Source organism: Chanodichthys erythropterus, chromosome 24 (genome assembly GCF_024489055.1).
Source record: "Chanodichthys erythropterus isolate Z2021 chromosome 24, ASM2448905v1, whole genome shotgun sequence".
NCBI classification, from domain to species: Eukaryota; Metazoa; Chordata; class Actinopteri; order Cypriniformes; family Xenocyprididae; genus Chanodichthys; species Chanodichthys erythropterus.
In genome coordinates this window covers 20188656-20207126 of record NC_090244.1, presented here as the reverse complement: position 1 = coordinate 20207126, position 18471 = coordinate 20188656, and the positions used below count along the sequence as shown (strand labels likewise).

General features: G+C 38.5%; 1 protein-coding gene across 1 annotated transcript in view; it reads left to right on the top strand.

The window, feature by feature from the left end:
- The window catches only part of scaper (S-phase cyclin A-associated protein in the ER), a 141795-nt gene that overhangs the window by 11032 nt on the left and 112292 nt on the right, over positions 1–18471 (top strand). Inside the window, exons 2-8 of the mRNA XM_067380065.1 lie at positions 4442–4559; positions 5981–6057; positions 8179–8376; positions 14518–14618; positions 15069–15185; positions 16670–16797; positions 16890–17116. Coding sequence (XP_067236166.1) covers positions 4442–4559; positions 5981–6057; positions 8179–8376; positions 14518–14618; positions 15069–15185; positions 16670–16797; positions 16890–17116 — 966 coding nt within the window. The remainder of the gene's footprint in view (positions 1–4441; positions 4560–5980; positions 6058–8178; positions 8377–14517; positions 14619–15068; positions 15186–16669; positions 16798–16889; positions 17117–18471) is intronic.

Below are 18471 nucleotides of genomic sequence, written 5' to 3'. Positions count from 1 at the left end.
ATCGCGCCAACTAAATTCAAAATGTCACACGCTATGGTGTGCTTCCTGAACACTGAACAACGGTCCGTGTGAATCAGATCCCTACGCGTATAGTGCACGTCATAGGAATTTAACGAGGTTTCGAGGAATTTTTGTAATCGAGTTAATCGAGTAACTAGATGAATCGTTTCAGCCCTAGAGCGAACACAACACAAACAACTAGGATAAATATGTATTTGTGCATGCTGCAGAGAATGTGGTGACTCTAGCTCTAATTTAAATTATTTTCTTTGTGAGAATTATAATTACATTCTTTCCTACAAAACAGTCAGTCTGTCAAACGTGTCAACGATTATTACCATACCATTATCATACTTACAGGTTGTGATTCGCAGGAGGAAAAGAGCTGGTCCAAATAAAACTGGGTACTGACCCATCCTTCAATAACAACCGGCCTGCGAATCCCTCATTTTACGTATTTAGGTTGAAGAAGCAGTCATCAGTAAAATGACGGGAACACACAGCACAAGGTTCGGGTTTCAAGTTTTCCCTGGCATCTGCGTGCGCAATAAGTGGGCGGGCAATATGCTAATGTTTCGTTGTGATGTCACAATGAAAAGGCTTAAGATTCGTTTTATTGATTCAGAGTCGACTCTTACTTTTGAGAGACAATTGCTGCGTCCCAATTCGCATACTTTCCGTCCTAAATAGTATTCGAAAAAAGAATTAGTATGTCCCAAATCATAGTATGATGAAATGAGTATTCCAAAGATACCCGGATGGTCTACTTTTCCTGGTTAGAATTCGAAGTGCAGATCCGTGCACACTTCTAATGGCTAATATTGCCCATAACACATTGCGCTGTGGACGAGGATTTGATTACAACTACAAATACGAATAAAAAGTTTTGAAAAACTACAAACATGACGGATATGCGAGACCGACGGTTAAACAGAGCGGCTAAGATAAAGGGGCTTGACTGTTTAATAATCAGTATAACCTGACGAAAAGATATTAATTAAATATTATCCACATTATATTTCATCTGCAACAGCATTGTGAACTTTTATAACGATGTGTTTGGTCATTAACTTTTAAATGCATCATTATGCAAAGTGAGGAGAGTTCTCTGCATGAAAGATCCGACTGGCAGATAAACATGCAACTACATTTCTCTCCGAAATGGTAGGAAATTAAATTGAATTGAATGTTGAGGATTTTATCTGTGACAAGATGATTGACTGGGTAGTTTAAACAGTTACAGGTTGTGTAACTAAGTGACAGAACGTCCGTTAAAGACGCAATTATGACGAGGTAGTATGTCCAGAGGTAGTATAAACTTGCATACTCTTCTACTACACACTCAAAAGTATTTACTTTTTCTTTACAAAAACAGTACATACTTTTAGGACTTAGTATAAGTAGGCGAATTGGGACGCAGCAACAAACTTAAAGGGAAACCCCAGAACACATTTTTTGAGCTGTGAACAGATATGTATAGGCTGCACATCATTGAAAACACTAAAGGTATTCATTAATTTTATTTATAATTTGAAATTAGTTCTGCATTTTTCTGAGCGATTTCTGTCTTCCGGTTTGAAAAGCAAAGTCAGAGCAATGTCACAAAATCTGACGTCATTGTGTACCACCGGCAGGATCCGGAGTGCTGGTTGGCTCCAAGTATGGGCTGGTCGAACATGCTGACGTCATCAGTTTCTACATTTATTCATGACTTAAAGCTCATTCAATCCAATCACTGTGCTGTAATATGCTTAAGATTGCGGTATTATGCTTGAGGGAGTATCACTTTTCTTGCCTCCGTCTCTTGTCATTCAGAGACATATCGTTGGTGTTTGTTTCCTCATTGCTACAACACAATGTGTTTTCCTGCGACGCGACCAGAGCAGAAGTTTGAGTTCATGTGAATTGTTTTGCTGTGATCTACCAGCACAAATGGAAATTATGTTTGCACGAGATTTCATTACAGCTGAGAATTCAAATGTCACAAAAGTGCTGTTCATTCACCTCTGCGTTTGACATGCGAGCCGTGTGTATGTTTCCCCCAGCACAGCAGCACATGAGTGTTGTTTGTATTTTGCTCGTGATGCGGTCAGAACTGGAGTTTGAATACGAACAAATCAAAAATACAATTGTTATTATGATATACACATATACGGTTTCAGTGTGGAGCCTAGGTCATACAGAATAAAGTATCCGTGTTTAAAGTTTTTATAGACATATTTCACACATTCTCCTGCAACAGACATGAACCAGCACGGTGTATGCATACATATTTCATCAAGTCTTCTTCAAATGTAATATATGTGCAAACTGGACACTGATAGTGGTGTATCTGAACGCGATTACACGATTATTCTGATGAACAAAAGACTTAGTTTAATTTTGTCCATTCTCTATGTCTTTATTCTTTCTCTGTTAAACTATGTGTCGTTTTTTCATGAGACTGTAGTGCTCGTAAACGTAATGAAAGCATTATTAGCCCTTTTAAATATTCTTTTGCATTTCTCCCTTGTGCTTGGGAGTTTGTTGTCTTTTCTTTCTCCGTGCTTATCTTTATTCTGTATAATGAGTGTGTTGTATGTCTGTGTTTCATTGGTTGTTCTCTCCCCTCTTCCCCCCCCTCTACACTCCCACTTTTCCAGAGCTTTACACGCCCATTTTTACAGACTTTTCCAGCTCAGAGGTGTGAGCGATCAAGCTAAAATGGGGGTTTCATGACCCTTTAATATACGGGGCACTTTCAGATTTAAAACTTTGCAGGATGTTTTCATTCACTTAGTTTTACACACTACATAATAGGGGCACTTTAAAAATCAAATGAGGGTATTTCTAATCTCTTCGCACAATCTGTCATCTATATAGGCCTCCATTGTCGCTGTAGCTTGCATGCGTTCCGGTCTGTTCTGTTTATGCAATTTTTTTCATCGACTACCTTGTGAATAGATGCCCCCAGGGCATGATTGCCACCTTGTGGATAAACTAATTACTGCAAAAAAAATTAAATGTGCATGTGCGATCTGTGCGTACAAATTATGCAGGGTTACATAATCCGGCAGTGTGAGTACTGTATGCATATACTCTTCTGATGACAAAATTCGCATCACACGCACTGTATGCTGACTCTAAAAAGTAAAGTAAACTTTGGGCTTTACTCTTTAAACAATTTAAAGACAATATATTTTTTTAATATAATCTTTTTATGAATGAAGGCCAGTATCACTGATATATATATATATATATATATCTATCCTTTATAGATGTTACATTACTTTTGCATTAATTTTTCTCACCTGGGCTGGGCTTGAATGTTTTTTAGTAAAAAAAAAAAAAGCTCTTTCCCACCAAAAGTGAAATGAATTAGCCTCAGGCTGAAGGAAATGCACCTGTACAGTAGAGGGCGCAGCTCAAACAAACTTTTTAATCCATTCTGGATTAAAGAATAGGATACAAGAGAAGGAAGATCAACACTCTTATTTCTAAATCTAATCTAAAGTAATTTTTGCTTATTAGTATGGTTGAATTAGATCATTGAAGGTCAGCAGCAAAGACATTGGTTAATAAACTGAGATTAAATGCATAAAGTATATTTGTGTAAGTTAATATAGTTAATTGTTTGCGTAAAATTATGTGATTGCATTTCACTGTTTTTTCTAATTCATTTTGAGGAAGACTGATTTTTTTTTTTCACACAAAACTTCTGCATTTTATTTCTCTCAACATGGGGACAGGAGAGCCATCAGTCAATAAATGTGAAAAAGTAACTTGTTACTTATTTGAAAAAGTAACTTCGATATTTTGTTGTAAATTGAAAAAGTAGCGTGTTACTTTATTAGTTGCTTGGAAAAGTAATCTGATTATGTAACTCAAGTTACTTGTAATGTGTTAGCCCCAACACTGGTCATAACATCCTTTTTAATGGCATCAGCGCTGGTCAGTGCATTAAATGAGTGCCATTGGTCTCTATGAAGTGAAGCATTAGCTTCAGTGTTACCCCAGCGAAGCTTTGCTCATTGGTTGAGCCTTGCAAATTGTTTCATTCATGAATGAATCAGCTTTTTGAAGGTATTAGTTTAATGAACAGTTCAATGACTCACGCAAAGACAGTCCCTTATCACCACCTAATGGCGTAACAGAGTAAGCTGCACCTGTCTAGCATGCACAAAGACAAGTCCCAGTGTTAATACTGGTAAAATATTGGCAGATTTGGAAAGCCTCTCATCTTGTCAGTTTTGAGGGTCAGAACTAACTGTTATACATATAAAAATTGACCAATGAGCTTATTTATATAGCAAAAAAAAAAAAAAATCACATTAATATCGCAATATCGAGCCACTCAAAATCGCTGCAAGGGGAATTCCTTCACTGCGACAACCCTAGAAATGACTCGTTTCTTCTAAATTGTTCCCCTCTCCTAACACTTTTGGTTTGTCTTTGCTTACAGGCCTCTTTTCAGCGGTCCAACAGCCATGACAAGGTGAGGAAGATCGTGGCAGAGGAAGGCCGGGCTGCTCGAAATCTCATCGCATGGAGTGTCCCAGTGGAGAGCAAGGAGGAAGAGGGTTAGATCTAACGATATATATAATTAATGTTGGCATTTGTATTTTACAGTAACTGTTTTCTATATTTAAAAAATGTTATTTATTCCTGTCATGGTAAAGCTGAGTTTTCAGCATCATTACTCCAGTCTTCAGTGTCACATGATTCTTCAGAAATCATTCTAATATGCTGATATGCTTTTACTTGTAGTCATAAACAGTCACACATCCCACACAGCTCAACACCCATCAGGCAACCACTTAAAATGCATCCAGCTTTGTAAAGAGCGTCCATTTGCAAAGCAAATGTAGGCGATGAACAAGTGCTCCAAATCTGTCAATCCCCCTCTTGTACCTGGAGTTACAGTACACTCTTTGTCGCAGAGTTTGCGAAATCCTCCTGTGTGTGCATAAGCTGACCCAGATCCTCTGTTTCACTGTCAGCACTGACAGGTCACCACAGGAGTCTTTTGTTAGTTCGGGATTGCAGTATGTGCTCTGTCGGAGCAGACATGATTCACCAGTGCCTGCATTTATCCTGCACTGTGACTGTTTCTGGATCAGGGATTGTAACCCTAAGTGAACACTTAATAGTTAGAAGTTCTGATTGAGAATCAGTTTTGACCCCTCGTATCCTGATAAAGGGGATTATATTGACTAGAGGAAGCTGATCCTAGATGACTACAGAAAGCTGATCATGTTCTTATAGTGAATACACAATTCAGGCCCTGATCTCAAATCAGTTCTAATAGTCAAAGACACTTTATGAGTGCAAGCACTGGCTAAAAGATGACTTTTAAAGGAACACTCCACTTTTTTTGAAAATGGGCTCATTTTCCAACTCCCCCGTTTTCAAATCCATTCAGCCGATTTCTGGGTCTAGCGGTACCACTTTTAGCATAGCTTAGCATAGTTCATTGAATCTGATTAGACCGTTAGCATCTCGCTTAAATATGACCAAAGAGTTTCAATATTTTTCCTATTTAAAACTTGACTCTTCTGTAATTACATCGTGTACTAAGACTGACGGAAAATGAAAAGTTGCACGATTTAACTACAGAAGAGTCAAGTTTTAAATAGGAAAAATATCGAAACTCTTTGGTCATATTTGAGCGAGATGCTAACGGTCTAATCAGATTCAATGAACTATGCTAAGCTATGCTAAAAGTGGTACCGCTAGACCCAGAAATCGGCTGAATGGATTTGAAAATGGTAAAACTCAACTGTTTAACTCTAGGGGAGTTGGAAAATGAGCCTATTTTCAAAAAACTTGCAGTGTTCCTTTAAGGTAAATAAAATGGAAGAATGTCCAGGTCATGCTTCAACCCTACATTAAAAGGAAAATGCATTACAAATTATATTTTGCTTGAAGAAATTGAAGTATTATTATTATTAATATTGTTTGCATTGCAATATTATTTTCATATTCTTGTGTTCACATGCAGCTAAATCAAAGATTCAAGGTAACAGCAACGCAAGAGCTCAGCGAATCAACTCCGGGCTCCACAGGAACAAAAAGCAGGTGCAAATCATTTGTTCAGAATTGTTTTTAGTTTCTGAATCTTTTAATTAAAACCTTCAGTAATTAAACACTAATGTGATAGAGTATAGATTATCTCATTGTATAATGTCTCTATTTGCATCCAGAACAAATCTGTTGGTTAAGAAACCCGGATAAAAAAAAAACAAATTACCTGAAACATGCATACTCCTTGGAAAGTATACAAATACACAAAGGGTAGAATTGGTTCCCTTTAAAGAAAAGTGATAATTGAACCAGGAAGCTTTGAATTGGAAAGCTTAATTTAAAAAGCTTTTACTCATGTTGAACACTAGGGGGCGCCAGAGACCTTTAGTTTCTTCCTCTTACTTATGGGGTTCTAATTTCCATTCTACTATGATATGAACTCAGTATTTGTATAAGCAACACTGATGGTTAAAACAGCCGTTATCCCATAATGTTAAAGGGTTAGTCAACGGAAAAATGGAAAATCTGTTATTATTTACTCACCCTCATGTTCCAAACCTGTAAGACTTTTGTTCATCTTCAGAACACAAATTAAGATATTTTTAATGAAATCTGAGAGATTTTTTTTTTTTTTTTTTTATCCCTACATTGACAGTCTACACAGCTACCACTTTGACGCTTCAAAAAGTTCAGAAAGAGATTGTAAAACTAATCCATTTAGTCCAAATGTTCTGAAGAGTCTCAATCGCCTCATATGATGAACAGATTGAATTTAGGCTTTGATCAGCGAACAGAAACATAACTTTTGTAAATGAAACTCAATGGTTCACTGTAAAAAAATCTTTGTCATTAATTATGATTTGTTATCACAACATATTTTTCTTATTTCAAATCAACTTAGATAATTAAAGGATTATTCCACTTTCAAATTAAATTTTCCTGATAATTTACTCACCCCCATGTCATCCAAGATGTTCATGTCTTTCTTTCTTCAGTCGAAAAGAAATTAAGGTTTTTGATGAAAACATTCCAGGATTATTCTCCTTATAGTGGACTTCAATGGAGCCCAAACGGTTGAAGGTCAAAATTACAGTTTCAGTGCAGCTTCAAAGAGCTTTAAACAATACCAGACGAGGAATAAGGGTCTTATCTAGCGAAACAATTGGTCATTTTCTTACAAAAAAATTATATGCTTTATATAAACAAATGATCGCCTTCCAAGTGCTTCCGCCAAAACAGCATTTTCGTATTCTTCAAAAAGCTTACGTTGTATGTCCTACGCCTTCCCTATTCTACTTACGGAAAAAATGTAACTGGCGCTGCGTTCGTTCCGTAAGTTTTCAGTTTCCGTATTTTTTTACGAAAATGACTGATCGTTTCGCTAGATAAGACCCTTATTCCTCGTCTGGTATCGTTTAAAGCCCTTTGAAGCTGCACTGAAACTGTAATTTTGACTTTCAACCAGCCAATTGAAGTCCACTATAAGGAGAATAATCCTGGAATGTTTTCATCAAAAACCTTAATTTCTTTTCGACTGAAGAAAGAAAGACATGAACATCTTGGATGACATGTGTGAGTAAATTATCAGGAAAATTTTATTTGAAAGTGAACTAATCCTTTAATGTGGTTCAGATAACATAATTTTTTGAGTTTCTGTTGATTAAACCAATCGCCTTCATTGAATTAACTCAAATTATTTATTTCAATGAACTCAAAATTTTAAGGCAACCAGGTTACTTAAAGTTAAACCAGCAATTCTTTTTTTATAGTGTTCTCGTACGTCAAGCAAACACGCTTGAGCTTCTGTTTACCACAACTGATGTGTGAGCTGATGAATGTTTATATGGGAACAAAAGCCTAAATTAAATCTGTTCATTATATAAAGCGATCGAGTCTATTCAGAAAATTTGGACTAAACCGCTCAATTCATATGGATTAGTTTTACGATCTATTTCTGAACTTTCAGAAGCGTCAAAGTGGTAGTTGCGTAGACTGTCAGTGTAGGGACAGAAATCTCTCAGATTTCATTAAAAATATCTTAATTTGTGTTCTGAAGATGAACAAAAGTCTTATGGGTTTGGAACGACATGAGGGTGAGTAAATGATGACCTTTGATAGCAAATTGGGTTCATTTGATAAAATAAATGCATTTGAAATCTCTTCTGCCCTTAACAGAACTTGGCGATAGACTGCAAAAATGTACCAGGGTCGATACTGGACAAAGGATCTGAGAAAAGCCCCACCAAGACTAGACAGCCACGGAAGGTGGACCTCAGAGCACGATACTGGGCCTTCCTGTTCGATAATCTGCGGAGAGCAGTGGACGAGATTTATGTCACCTGCGAATCCGACCAGAGTGTGGTGGAGTGCAGGGTATGATAAGCAACACTCATTATACTTCAACGTTATTTCAGTTTTTACCACTTAAAAGAGAAAATATTGTATATTTATAATTCTGTATTTTCAATTGAAATATAAATATAATTTAAGTATAGATGTACAGACCTTTTTGAGGCTCTGTGCCTGCTTCTGCACTCTCTGACCACTAGAGGGAGTGGAGCATTGTGATGGACCTCTTCCTCTGCCTCCTCCTCCTCCTCTTCGCATTCCTTTTGTTTTCTGGTTTGTGTCAGAGAGGGGTTTGGTGAGAGAATTATCACTGCACCTCTCCAGGGTCTTTCTGGAGGGAGTGGAGATGGATGACATGTGTAAACAAAGGGCCCCCCACCCCACTCCTTCTGTGTGTGTATGTACGGGGGTGGGGGGGGGGCTCAGGGTACTAGGTCTAGGTAACGTCCCAAAACACTTTTTCCACCCCAGGTTCTTTGTTTAGTTTTAGTAAAAGCAAAAAGCTGATTGCAAGACATGTACTACATTCAGCCACTATGACCAATAACCTCTCAGCACGCAACGATCGCAATAACGATTCGTCACTTCAAGTTGATCAACAGTGTTTTTGTGTCCGGTCTGGTCTTGGGACCTGTGTCGGCAAACATGGGTTTGAACTGTTAGCTTTTGTTGGCAGAGCCTGTGTCAGGGCACTCACTATGTTTACCCTGGCAGGTATGGTGCCTGGCTGTATTTGGGCCCATCGTCCACGCTCTACTCTGCTGGCTCTGATTTATCGATTGCCGTGTAATCTAGAATTATGCTGAGCGTGGTTCAGCCAACCGCTCAAAGCTAACCGGCCCCCTTTGTGGTTACCTTGTTGACAGCCGGCCTGCGCGAATGTGCATAAACACTCCGTCCGCTGTGTTGCCATGTCCGGCGGGCCTGTTCACACTCCCTGGCCCTTTGGTCTGAGTGTATTTGTATGTCCATGCTCCGCTCCAGGTCTTTAGCTCACTGCCATGTGACAGTAGGGGATTGTCTGATGAGAAACTGTAGGCCTACAGTAGGAAAATGTGCCTTGGAGCTGTTGAAGTCCAGTACTTTTTCACTAACACATAACTACTCCTTTTATGAAGATATACATGTATGATTCTGCACCTCTTTGTCTTGTACTTGTACTTTACCAGCACATTTTTCGGTCATCATAAGGATCAGAATTTTTTCTTCATTTAAAGGATTAGTTCACTTTCAAATAAAATTTTCCTGATAATTTACTCACCCCCATGTCATCCAAGATGTTCATGTCTTTCTTTCTTCAGTCGAAAAGAAATGAAGGTTTTTGATGAAAACATTCCAGGACTATTCTCCTTACAGTGGACTTCAATGGAGCCCAAACGGTTGAAGGTCAAAATTAGTTTCAGTGCTGCTTCAAAGCGTTCTATGCGATCCCAGATGAGAAATAAGGGTCTTATCTAGCGAAAACCATCACTCATTTTCTAAAAAAAAATAAAAAATTACATACATTTTAACCATAAATGCTTCTCTTGAACTATCTCTCTTCTTCTTCTTCTCTATTAGAATTCCAGCAGTGTAGACACTGCTACGTGTATTACTGCCCTCCACAGGTCAAAGTTTGAACTAATTGTTATATACTTGCACTAGCATATTGTATATGACACTAGTTCTAACTTTGACCTAAATCCTGGGATGTTTTCATCAAAAACCTTAATTTCTTTTCAACTGAAGAAATAAAGACATGAACATCTTGGATGACTTGGGGGTGAGTAAATTATCAGGAAATTTTAATTTGAAAGTGGACTAATCCTTTAATCCTTAGGGATTAAAAAATGAAAATTTTGTTGCCATTTTAAACTCATATATTGTATAACCTGCAAGACGTGTTATTCTGCAAAGCAAAGGAAGATAAGAATGTTACAACTATATTTTGGTCCACACAAAGTAGGCTTGCTACGATAGTCGGTGTTGACAGTGTTACTGGTGTTCAGCCACAACACCGGTTACGTCATTAGATTTTTTTTATAGTAATAAAAAATAATTTAGTTCAGTTAGAGAACAGACACTACAATTAAAAACTGAACGTGTCTGGTCAATTCAGTGTGAGCCGAACGAGTCGCAGCACAGATCAGCAGCAGGAGTCAGATTTTACCTCACTTCGCCCATTTTTGCCTCACTTTTGACTGACAAGACGATTGCAAAAGATTTGGTTTCAACGTGAAATGTAAAAGCGCATATTTAAGCAAGTTTGTCATTGTACTGTTTTGTTGTTGTGTTTTTCATTAAGAATAATAATGAACCCACCATTCAAGCAATTGCCGCCCCCTGATTTGCCGCTAATTCATCCACTGGCAAGGAGAGAGTGGAGCAAAACAAGCGTTTTCAGTTCATTCCTATGGAAGTTTCATTCACACCATCACATCCCTAAACTGTCCCTAAACTTTCAATGGGGTCAAAAACTGTCTCTTTAATAAAAATGTAAAAAAAAAAAAAAAAAAATGTAATAACATTTATGAAAATGCATTTAGCTAGCCTGGGTGCCAGCCCGAACCCCGCCCACAACATTTTTTGGACGGGAAGTTCAGTCTGGACTCGATCCATTGTGGAGTAATTATGCTCGGCTCCCAGCAGGCCGAGTCAATCAAATTGCTAGGGCGGGCTTTAATCGATGATGGACAGGCTATCTGCGGTTATGCAACCACCCACATCATCAAAGAGCGCTTGGGTTGAACTGGTTTTCACCAACGATGACTGCAGCTGGAGAAGTAAGATGTTTAGATTCCGCTATCACGTCTGTAATAAAAGAAATCGACAGCGCATTAATTTTAAAAGATGAACAAAGAACCGCAATCAAGGCATTTGTCGATTGGAAAGATGTTTGCCGTCCTTCCAACGGGATTCGGCAAAAGTTTAAGTACAAGTTCAACATACGTCACTTACTGCGTTGCTCTGATTGGTTGTAGGTCTATCCAATTGAGTGCAGAGTTTTTTGGGTTTTTTTTACTGGTTCGGTTAAGACACGCCCCATAATTCAAGTGCAATGGAGCAGTATCAGACTCACATTCTGCCTAGAATATGAGTATGATGAAGTCAGGCTAGCATTTAGCAGAATATTCAATTGAAATTAATGAGAATAACACTTGATGCTTATCCATCATGATTTTATTATTTGTGACATTAGGCTGTGACTTTTTTGGTTGATGTTGTTTTTCCCCACCCACATGACCTTGATGACATCAGCAGAAAAGAAAATTTGTTTCAGATTATTACATTGTGATGAAAAAATGATAAAATAAACAACTTGCTGCATTTTAATTTAGCATACTGGTAAATCGTGCCTAATAAAACATTCATGTTGTGTTCAGTACAACATTTGCCATAAATAATATTAGCTTATTCATAAGTATCTTATTCAGTGCAAAACAAAAAAGGATGCTGAAAAGTTTGTTTTCCAGCATTCAATTCCACCCGTTTCTGATTCTTTATCCTCTGCCATTGATGGCTGGTCTGACACGCTTGATTTGGTCTGCTGCTTGATTTATTTTCATATTCAAGTAACGCCCACATCTTTAACCCACAGCCCAGAGGACTAATTAGGTCTTATCAGGCCTCTCCCTCATCCCAGGCCTGATTTATGTCATATCAGCCCATGGACAAGACAAATCTCCTTTCACTTGTGTGCATGATAGCGAGAGGTGTAATATATATCAGAATTGTTTTTGTGGGGTTGAAGGGTCTTTTTTAAATTTTCTTTTATTTGATTGAATAGTCTAAGTTAAAAATGTTAAAATCTTAAGCATTAACCTGTCAGATGTCTTCTATAAGTCTTTCAAAATAAACTGAATTGCATGCTAAATGTTTAAAGATTTTTTTTTTTCTTTTTATGGCGCTCAGCTGTTTCCTGTCCACTTGTTCTCTCTCAGCTATTGCATTATGGGTCAGCCTCCTCCTCCGCCATGCCCTGGTGTTGTTAACTAGCCCTAATCAACAGGCCTACTGCTGGGCACATCTTTCACTTTGCCTGACTCCCCTATTAACTAAAAGCACTGTGGACTTGTCCTCGATTGCCACTCCCCCATTACCGCCCATCAATCTCACACACACGCCTCTTTCACAGCATCGCCTGCCGTCCCCCACTTAATCTAGAGCATCAGTCATACCGAAGCCCCTGGTCCTGATCTCTGTGCACCTGAACCGTGTCTCAACGAGTATTTCTGACTAACTCACGATATGATACACATTGCAATACATGATGTGTCAACACATTTTGATGCATTTCAACTGGATCCCAGTTGGAACAGCACCAAACTTATGAGGAAGACACAATGTGCCTGCAAGAGAGCGTGAATCTGCAGGATCAGTTTCAAACTCTGCTGTGCACTCTGTTTTTATCATAAAAGCTGCAGTGAACCCTCTGAGAAATGTTAATTTGTAGGTTCTAGATGACCTGCTGCTATATTAATGTACTGTATTTATAGCAGTGTTTCCCAACCTTTTTTAGTCATGGCACCCTTTGAAAATGTTCAAAAAATTGCGGCACCCTACACTAGTGGTTCGATACGATACCTTGAAATGTTTCGAGATTTAAAACAACAGGGGAAAAACGTACATATCACCATATTCTTTTTTTTTTTTTTAATAATTTTTTATATGATGACAGATTTTAATTTAGGCTTTTATTCATATATATAAACATTGCTCAACTACCATTACATCTATCTCACCTAAATATTTGCTCTTTCAATATATTTGTTTTTACAATGCGGTATTTTTGTTGCAATTGCACTAGAGAGCTTGATTTCAAACTCTGAACCGTTTACTTAAGACAGAACCGATCATGTTTATGTGAATACTCGGCAAGACGGATATTGTGACAATATTTTTGTGTGTATTTGACAGTTTAAGCGCAACAAGCCGTGAAAAAGAAATCCATTTAGTACTCGTGAGCTGTTTGAGAGGCAGTTTTATGTGTGCGTACAGGAATGAAAATTATGCCTAACCCCCTCAATCCCATGCCATAATTTAGACCAACCTTTCTTGTGATTTGCATTTTTAATATGAATTTCTGTGTTATTTGTTATTGGAGACATCAGAGATTGATGGTATATATTAAATGCTTTTTATAAATGTTTGAATTATTTTGCTTACACTGCACCCCTGCTCTCGGGAGACGGCATCCCGGTTGGGAAACATTGATTCATAGGAAATAATACAAGCACATAAATCAAGACTGGCATCAAGATTTTGGACAGATTTCAACATCACAAGCAGGTTTCTTTTATTCTTAAGAGCCTGTGGTAGGTCTTGGGCTGTAGACCTGTTCTAATCTGTTGTGGCAAGGCTTTGCGACACTCTCTAGCGTCTTTGTTGGAGTCAAGGGATTCCCCAGAGTCCCTAAGGCGCTCCCAGATCGAATATCGAATGGACAATGAACATTTCGTCATTCGCTGCACACTCTTTGCCAGTAACTTGAAATGATTACAGCCCCAATCAGATTTGCCAGCCCCCTTTTGCAAAGCTAATTGGTAATTTCAGCTGCACCTCTTGTGGAAGACCACTGAGGCGGGAAAGAGCAGTAGCACTCTTTTTCTTTTTCTTTTTGTCCCCTCCTGGCTTTTGTGAATGGAGTGTTTCTGGAGGATGGGAGGGTGTGAGATGTGTTCCAGTAGCTTCAGATGCCCACTCTTTTAGTAGAGACAACAGGGTGTAGGTTTACACCAGCTCCTCAGTCTGAACAAGAATTGGGGGCTCGTCCGGGATTCCGCTTACCTGAGAATTCACTAGATTCTGCCGGGGGTCTTGGCTTGGGGCCCTGCTCATTGTTCTTCCAGACATGCCACAAAAGAGACGTCAGGGTGGGAGGACAATCTGACCCTCTTGCGTGGTCTGATCGGGCCTCTGGGGTCACAGCTTGATTTGGAAATGCTCTGTATTCAGTTGTATCTTTGTGGGGTTGTTCCAACGAAAATACTTTGCCTTAACTAAATTAGGATATGTTGCCACTTTTTACTTTTTCTTAGCTCATAGATCATCCCATTTTGGCAGGTCCTTTCCATTTATGAATGACTATGCCTTTTTGTTGGTTAGTTTGGTTAAGCATATGCCAGAGTTGCTTGTAATTCGGTATTATCTCCCAAACTGACATCACACATGCTCTCCACCCCACAGGAGGTGCTGATGATGTTGGATAACTATGTCAGAGATTTCAAAGCTTTAATTGACTGGATCCAACTACAGGAGAAGCTGGAAAAAACAGATGCTCAGAACAGGTGATAACTTCCATGCTCATGCGCACACACACACACAAGGCCTGTTATGATTATAACATATGTACGCAAACCCACTGGTGAGTTTTTTTTTACACTGTAGTTTGAATTGTGATCCTTTCAGCCTGATCAATGATTAATTTGAGGTGATTAATTGTCTCACCCATTTACATAATGAAAGTGACTACAACACTAGTACATTGATTATGGAATAAAACCACAGCTTGAAAGCCAGAAGTTGTGTGTCAGTTGTACAGAACTAGTAAAAAAACGCTCTGGACATTTCTACAGAATTTAAATGTCTGTCCTTTAGAAGCATGTGTGTATTCCCTGGCCCTTGCATGTTCATTTATTAAATATTTTTGGTAATTTGTAAATGCTTTCAGCCACTAGATGTTTGGGTTCTGTTCTAAATCAGTACCTTCTTTTGAATGTTTAACCTTGATTCTGCAGGCCCACATCTTTGGCTTGGGAAGTTCGAAAGATGTCACCAGGACGACATGTGATGTCCAGCCCCTCATCAGACCGGATTGTACCATCACCTGGCGTACGCCGTGCCCTCAATTTTGGGTAGGCCAATCCAGTCACATTCATCACACCCAGAATCACTTACAAACATTTCTCTCAAGTACTCACAAGTACTATCTTCACCAATCTGGAACTTTAGCTCTTATATATTCTTATCAGAGTCACTGTAACCAAAAGGACCACATGGTACTGCCCTATATCCCATCATAAAATGTCACAAAATTTTAAATTTAGTGTTTTGAAGGTTATAAAAATTACATATATTTATAAAATGTCCTTTGTGTAGTGATTTGAATGAGCTTGAGATGTGAGGATTTGTTTTATAATTGTTTCAGTCTTCTTTAGGGATGAAAAAATCAATTCTCTTTTTTTAACATGGATTTTTCTTAAATTAATGTGTATGGTATAGGGGACTGTTTAGGGGTATATATGATCCATCCATATTCTCTGCTTTGGAACACTTTTATGTTTTGTCTAATCATATAAGATTCTAACCTTGAATAGACTTAAAATACTGGAATAAACTGTATTTTTCCAGTAGATACCCACTGCATAAAAATGTAACTGCTTAAAAATTTAACAATAATGTGGTATATAGTAGGAACTATATTCAATATATATAATAAAGTATAATATGATTATTACAAAGCAAAAACTCAATCAAAGTGAATCATATTTTCTTTTACTTAAATACTTAACAAATATGCTGTTCTTTGGTCGTTTTGCCATCAACCTGTTGGGGTCCTTATTTATCGGAAGATTGAACCTGTATTCCCAAGGTTTACTTGCAATTTTAGACATGGTGTATGTACTTGAAAATGGCATCAACCCATTATCCCTGCTTGCAACATGCTAATTGTCACCATCGTCTCTGTTGGCAAACTGTGGCGACTCTCATCTCCTACCAGAGGATCAAGATATGAGGCTCCCTGCATTTTTAACTGATAGTGTGAAGGAAGACATAATAATCTGATTAAAATGTCACTGAATGCTCAGATGGAGAAATCAATGGCAGATATGATACATATCTTGGCCTCACCACGAGACTACGCCTGTCTGGCAGAGGCTGGGAGGAGAAGGGGAATCGATCCACAACGGTCTAAGCGTTTTGTTTAATGCGATTTTTACCGGGTTCTCCTCAGGCCTGTGACTGAGACTGTGGGGGGTGCAGATCTAAGTGTGGTTAAAGACTGCTGAAGCACGGGCATCCATGTCTGTATTACACTGTAATTGGATGCCTCAGGAAATGGATATCGATCAAGACGGAGAGCCCTCAGTCTGAAGTTTCCATCTTAGTTCCCAGTGTTTGAGGATGCCCGGTGCAATGATGCATATCTAGAGCATGTGGTATGCTGCAGGCATGATGGCTAAAGCGGACTATTTAATTCTATAGTTAAAATTCATTAATGTATTTGTATTTATTGTAATTGTGCCATTGGCGATGAAGAACACCACCTGGCTAGGTTCCACCTGGTCATTTGAATCTGAGACTCCTGGTTTTATATGGTTTGTGTGTATGTTTACAGAGGTCCACCTCCCACTTTGGCTGTGGCACGTCTCTCCCACACTGGACCAAGCTGGGCAGATCGGGTCAAGTCTTCCCAGTCTCTTCCTGTCCCCAGCCAAAGTGTCAACATCCCTGTTGAAAAACCAGGTGAACTGATCTTCTCTATTTACAGTCATTTATTTTTAAAACCAAATGTTTCTGTAGTATTTGTGTGTTTATGTGCGTTCATCAATCCTTAGCCAAGAAAGATGCAGAGGGCTGGGAGACTGTGCAGCGTGGGCGTTCCATGAGGCCAAGGGCCAAGGTAACCCCCGTTCTGGCTCATGTAAGCCCCAGAGACGACAGCGACAAAGAGAACCAGCGCATCCAGCCCTCACCCCAGGAAAAATCTCAGGAGGTGAAGGAGCTGGAGCAACCCATACCCCAAGAGCTGAGCCAAGAGATGGAAAAGACCTCCATCATTGAGGTACTGACGTCATCCAGCCTCCCTTCATTAATTATTTAGGGCCCAGGGTTAGATATGAAGTCTCTGTAACATCAGAATGTTTTTGTTTGGTCACAATGTGTTCATAGATACACTGTCCAGACAGAGCAGTATCAAGTGTACGAGCATCGATTTTGTACATGTTTATCAGATTTAATGAGGTTTATTAAATATTGACAATACAATGTCATAGATTGCATTTGGGGAATATGCCAAAGCCAATAGCTCTTTTGCAAAACCTATTGAGCTGCCATGTTATCTACTTCCTTCTAAGGCAGCACCCTCACTGAAACATCATTAGTGACTGATTTGGAACACTCTATGTAGGCAAAAACATAAGTAGTGCTGCTTATGCGAAGCACACAAGAGACTTGACTCGTAATTGATTTCAGTGGAGTTTGTCATTAGCATGTTGCTATGCTAATGCAATAGTAATCTAATTTTCATAAAATAGCACACTGTTCAGGATTAAATTAATCTTTTGTACACCATCTTGATTATTTTTATTATTATTATTATTTTTGACTAAACTTGTCACAATGCATTGTGGGATTGTCTTCTCCAAAGAGGATGCATTTGATGCCGTCTTAGAATTTGGCCAAAATTTATTAGGAAGCAGCAAAATTAAAGGGATAGTTCACCGAAAATGAAAATTATCCCATGATTTACTCACCCTCAAGGCATCCTAGGTGTATATGACTACCTTCTTTCAGACAAACACAATCAAAGTTATATTAAAAAAATATTGGCTTTTCCAAGCTTATAATAGGAGTGAATGGGTGTTGTATTTTGAAGCCCAAAAAAGTGCGTGCATCCATCCATCATAAAAGATATCCACATGGCTACAGGGGGTTAATAAAGGTTCTCTTAAGTGAAGCGATGGGTTTTTGTAAGAAAAATATCCATATTTAAATCTTTATAAACTAAAATAACTAGCTTCCGAGTTACGGTGGAAGCATAATTTCTGATTATGATTATGCAACGCATGATCTATTGATGAACATGGAATCACAGAGGATAGAGCAAAACAAAACACCGGTCACGGATTAGAAGTCTAAAACAAGAATTTTTAAAGAGAAATGTTGGAGGGTTTTGATATAAGAGTAGAGGAGCTTGAGGTTGTTGCACAGCCCTATTTGTTTGAACCGCTAGAGGGAGTTTAAGCTTATGCTATTCCTACATCCTACGTCATACATCTCATCTGAAGTTACTCTTTCGCCATAACTCGTCTTGTGTAGGCCGTCTGCCGGAAGCTAGTTATTTTAGTTTATAACATTTTAAATATGGATGTTTTTCTTACAAAATCCCTTTAGGACTTTAACTCCCTGGAGCTGTAT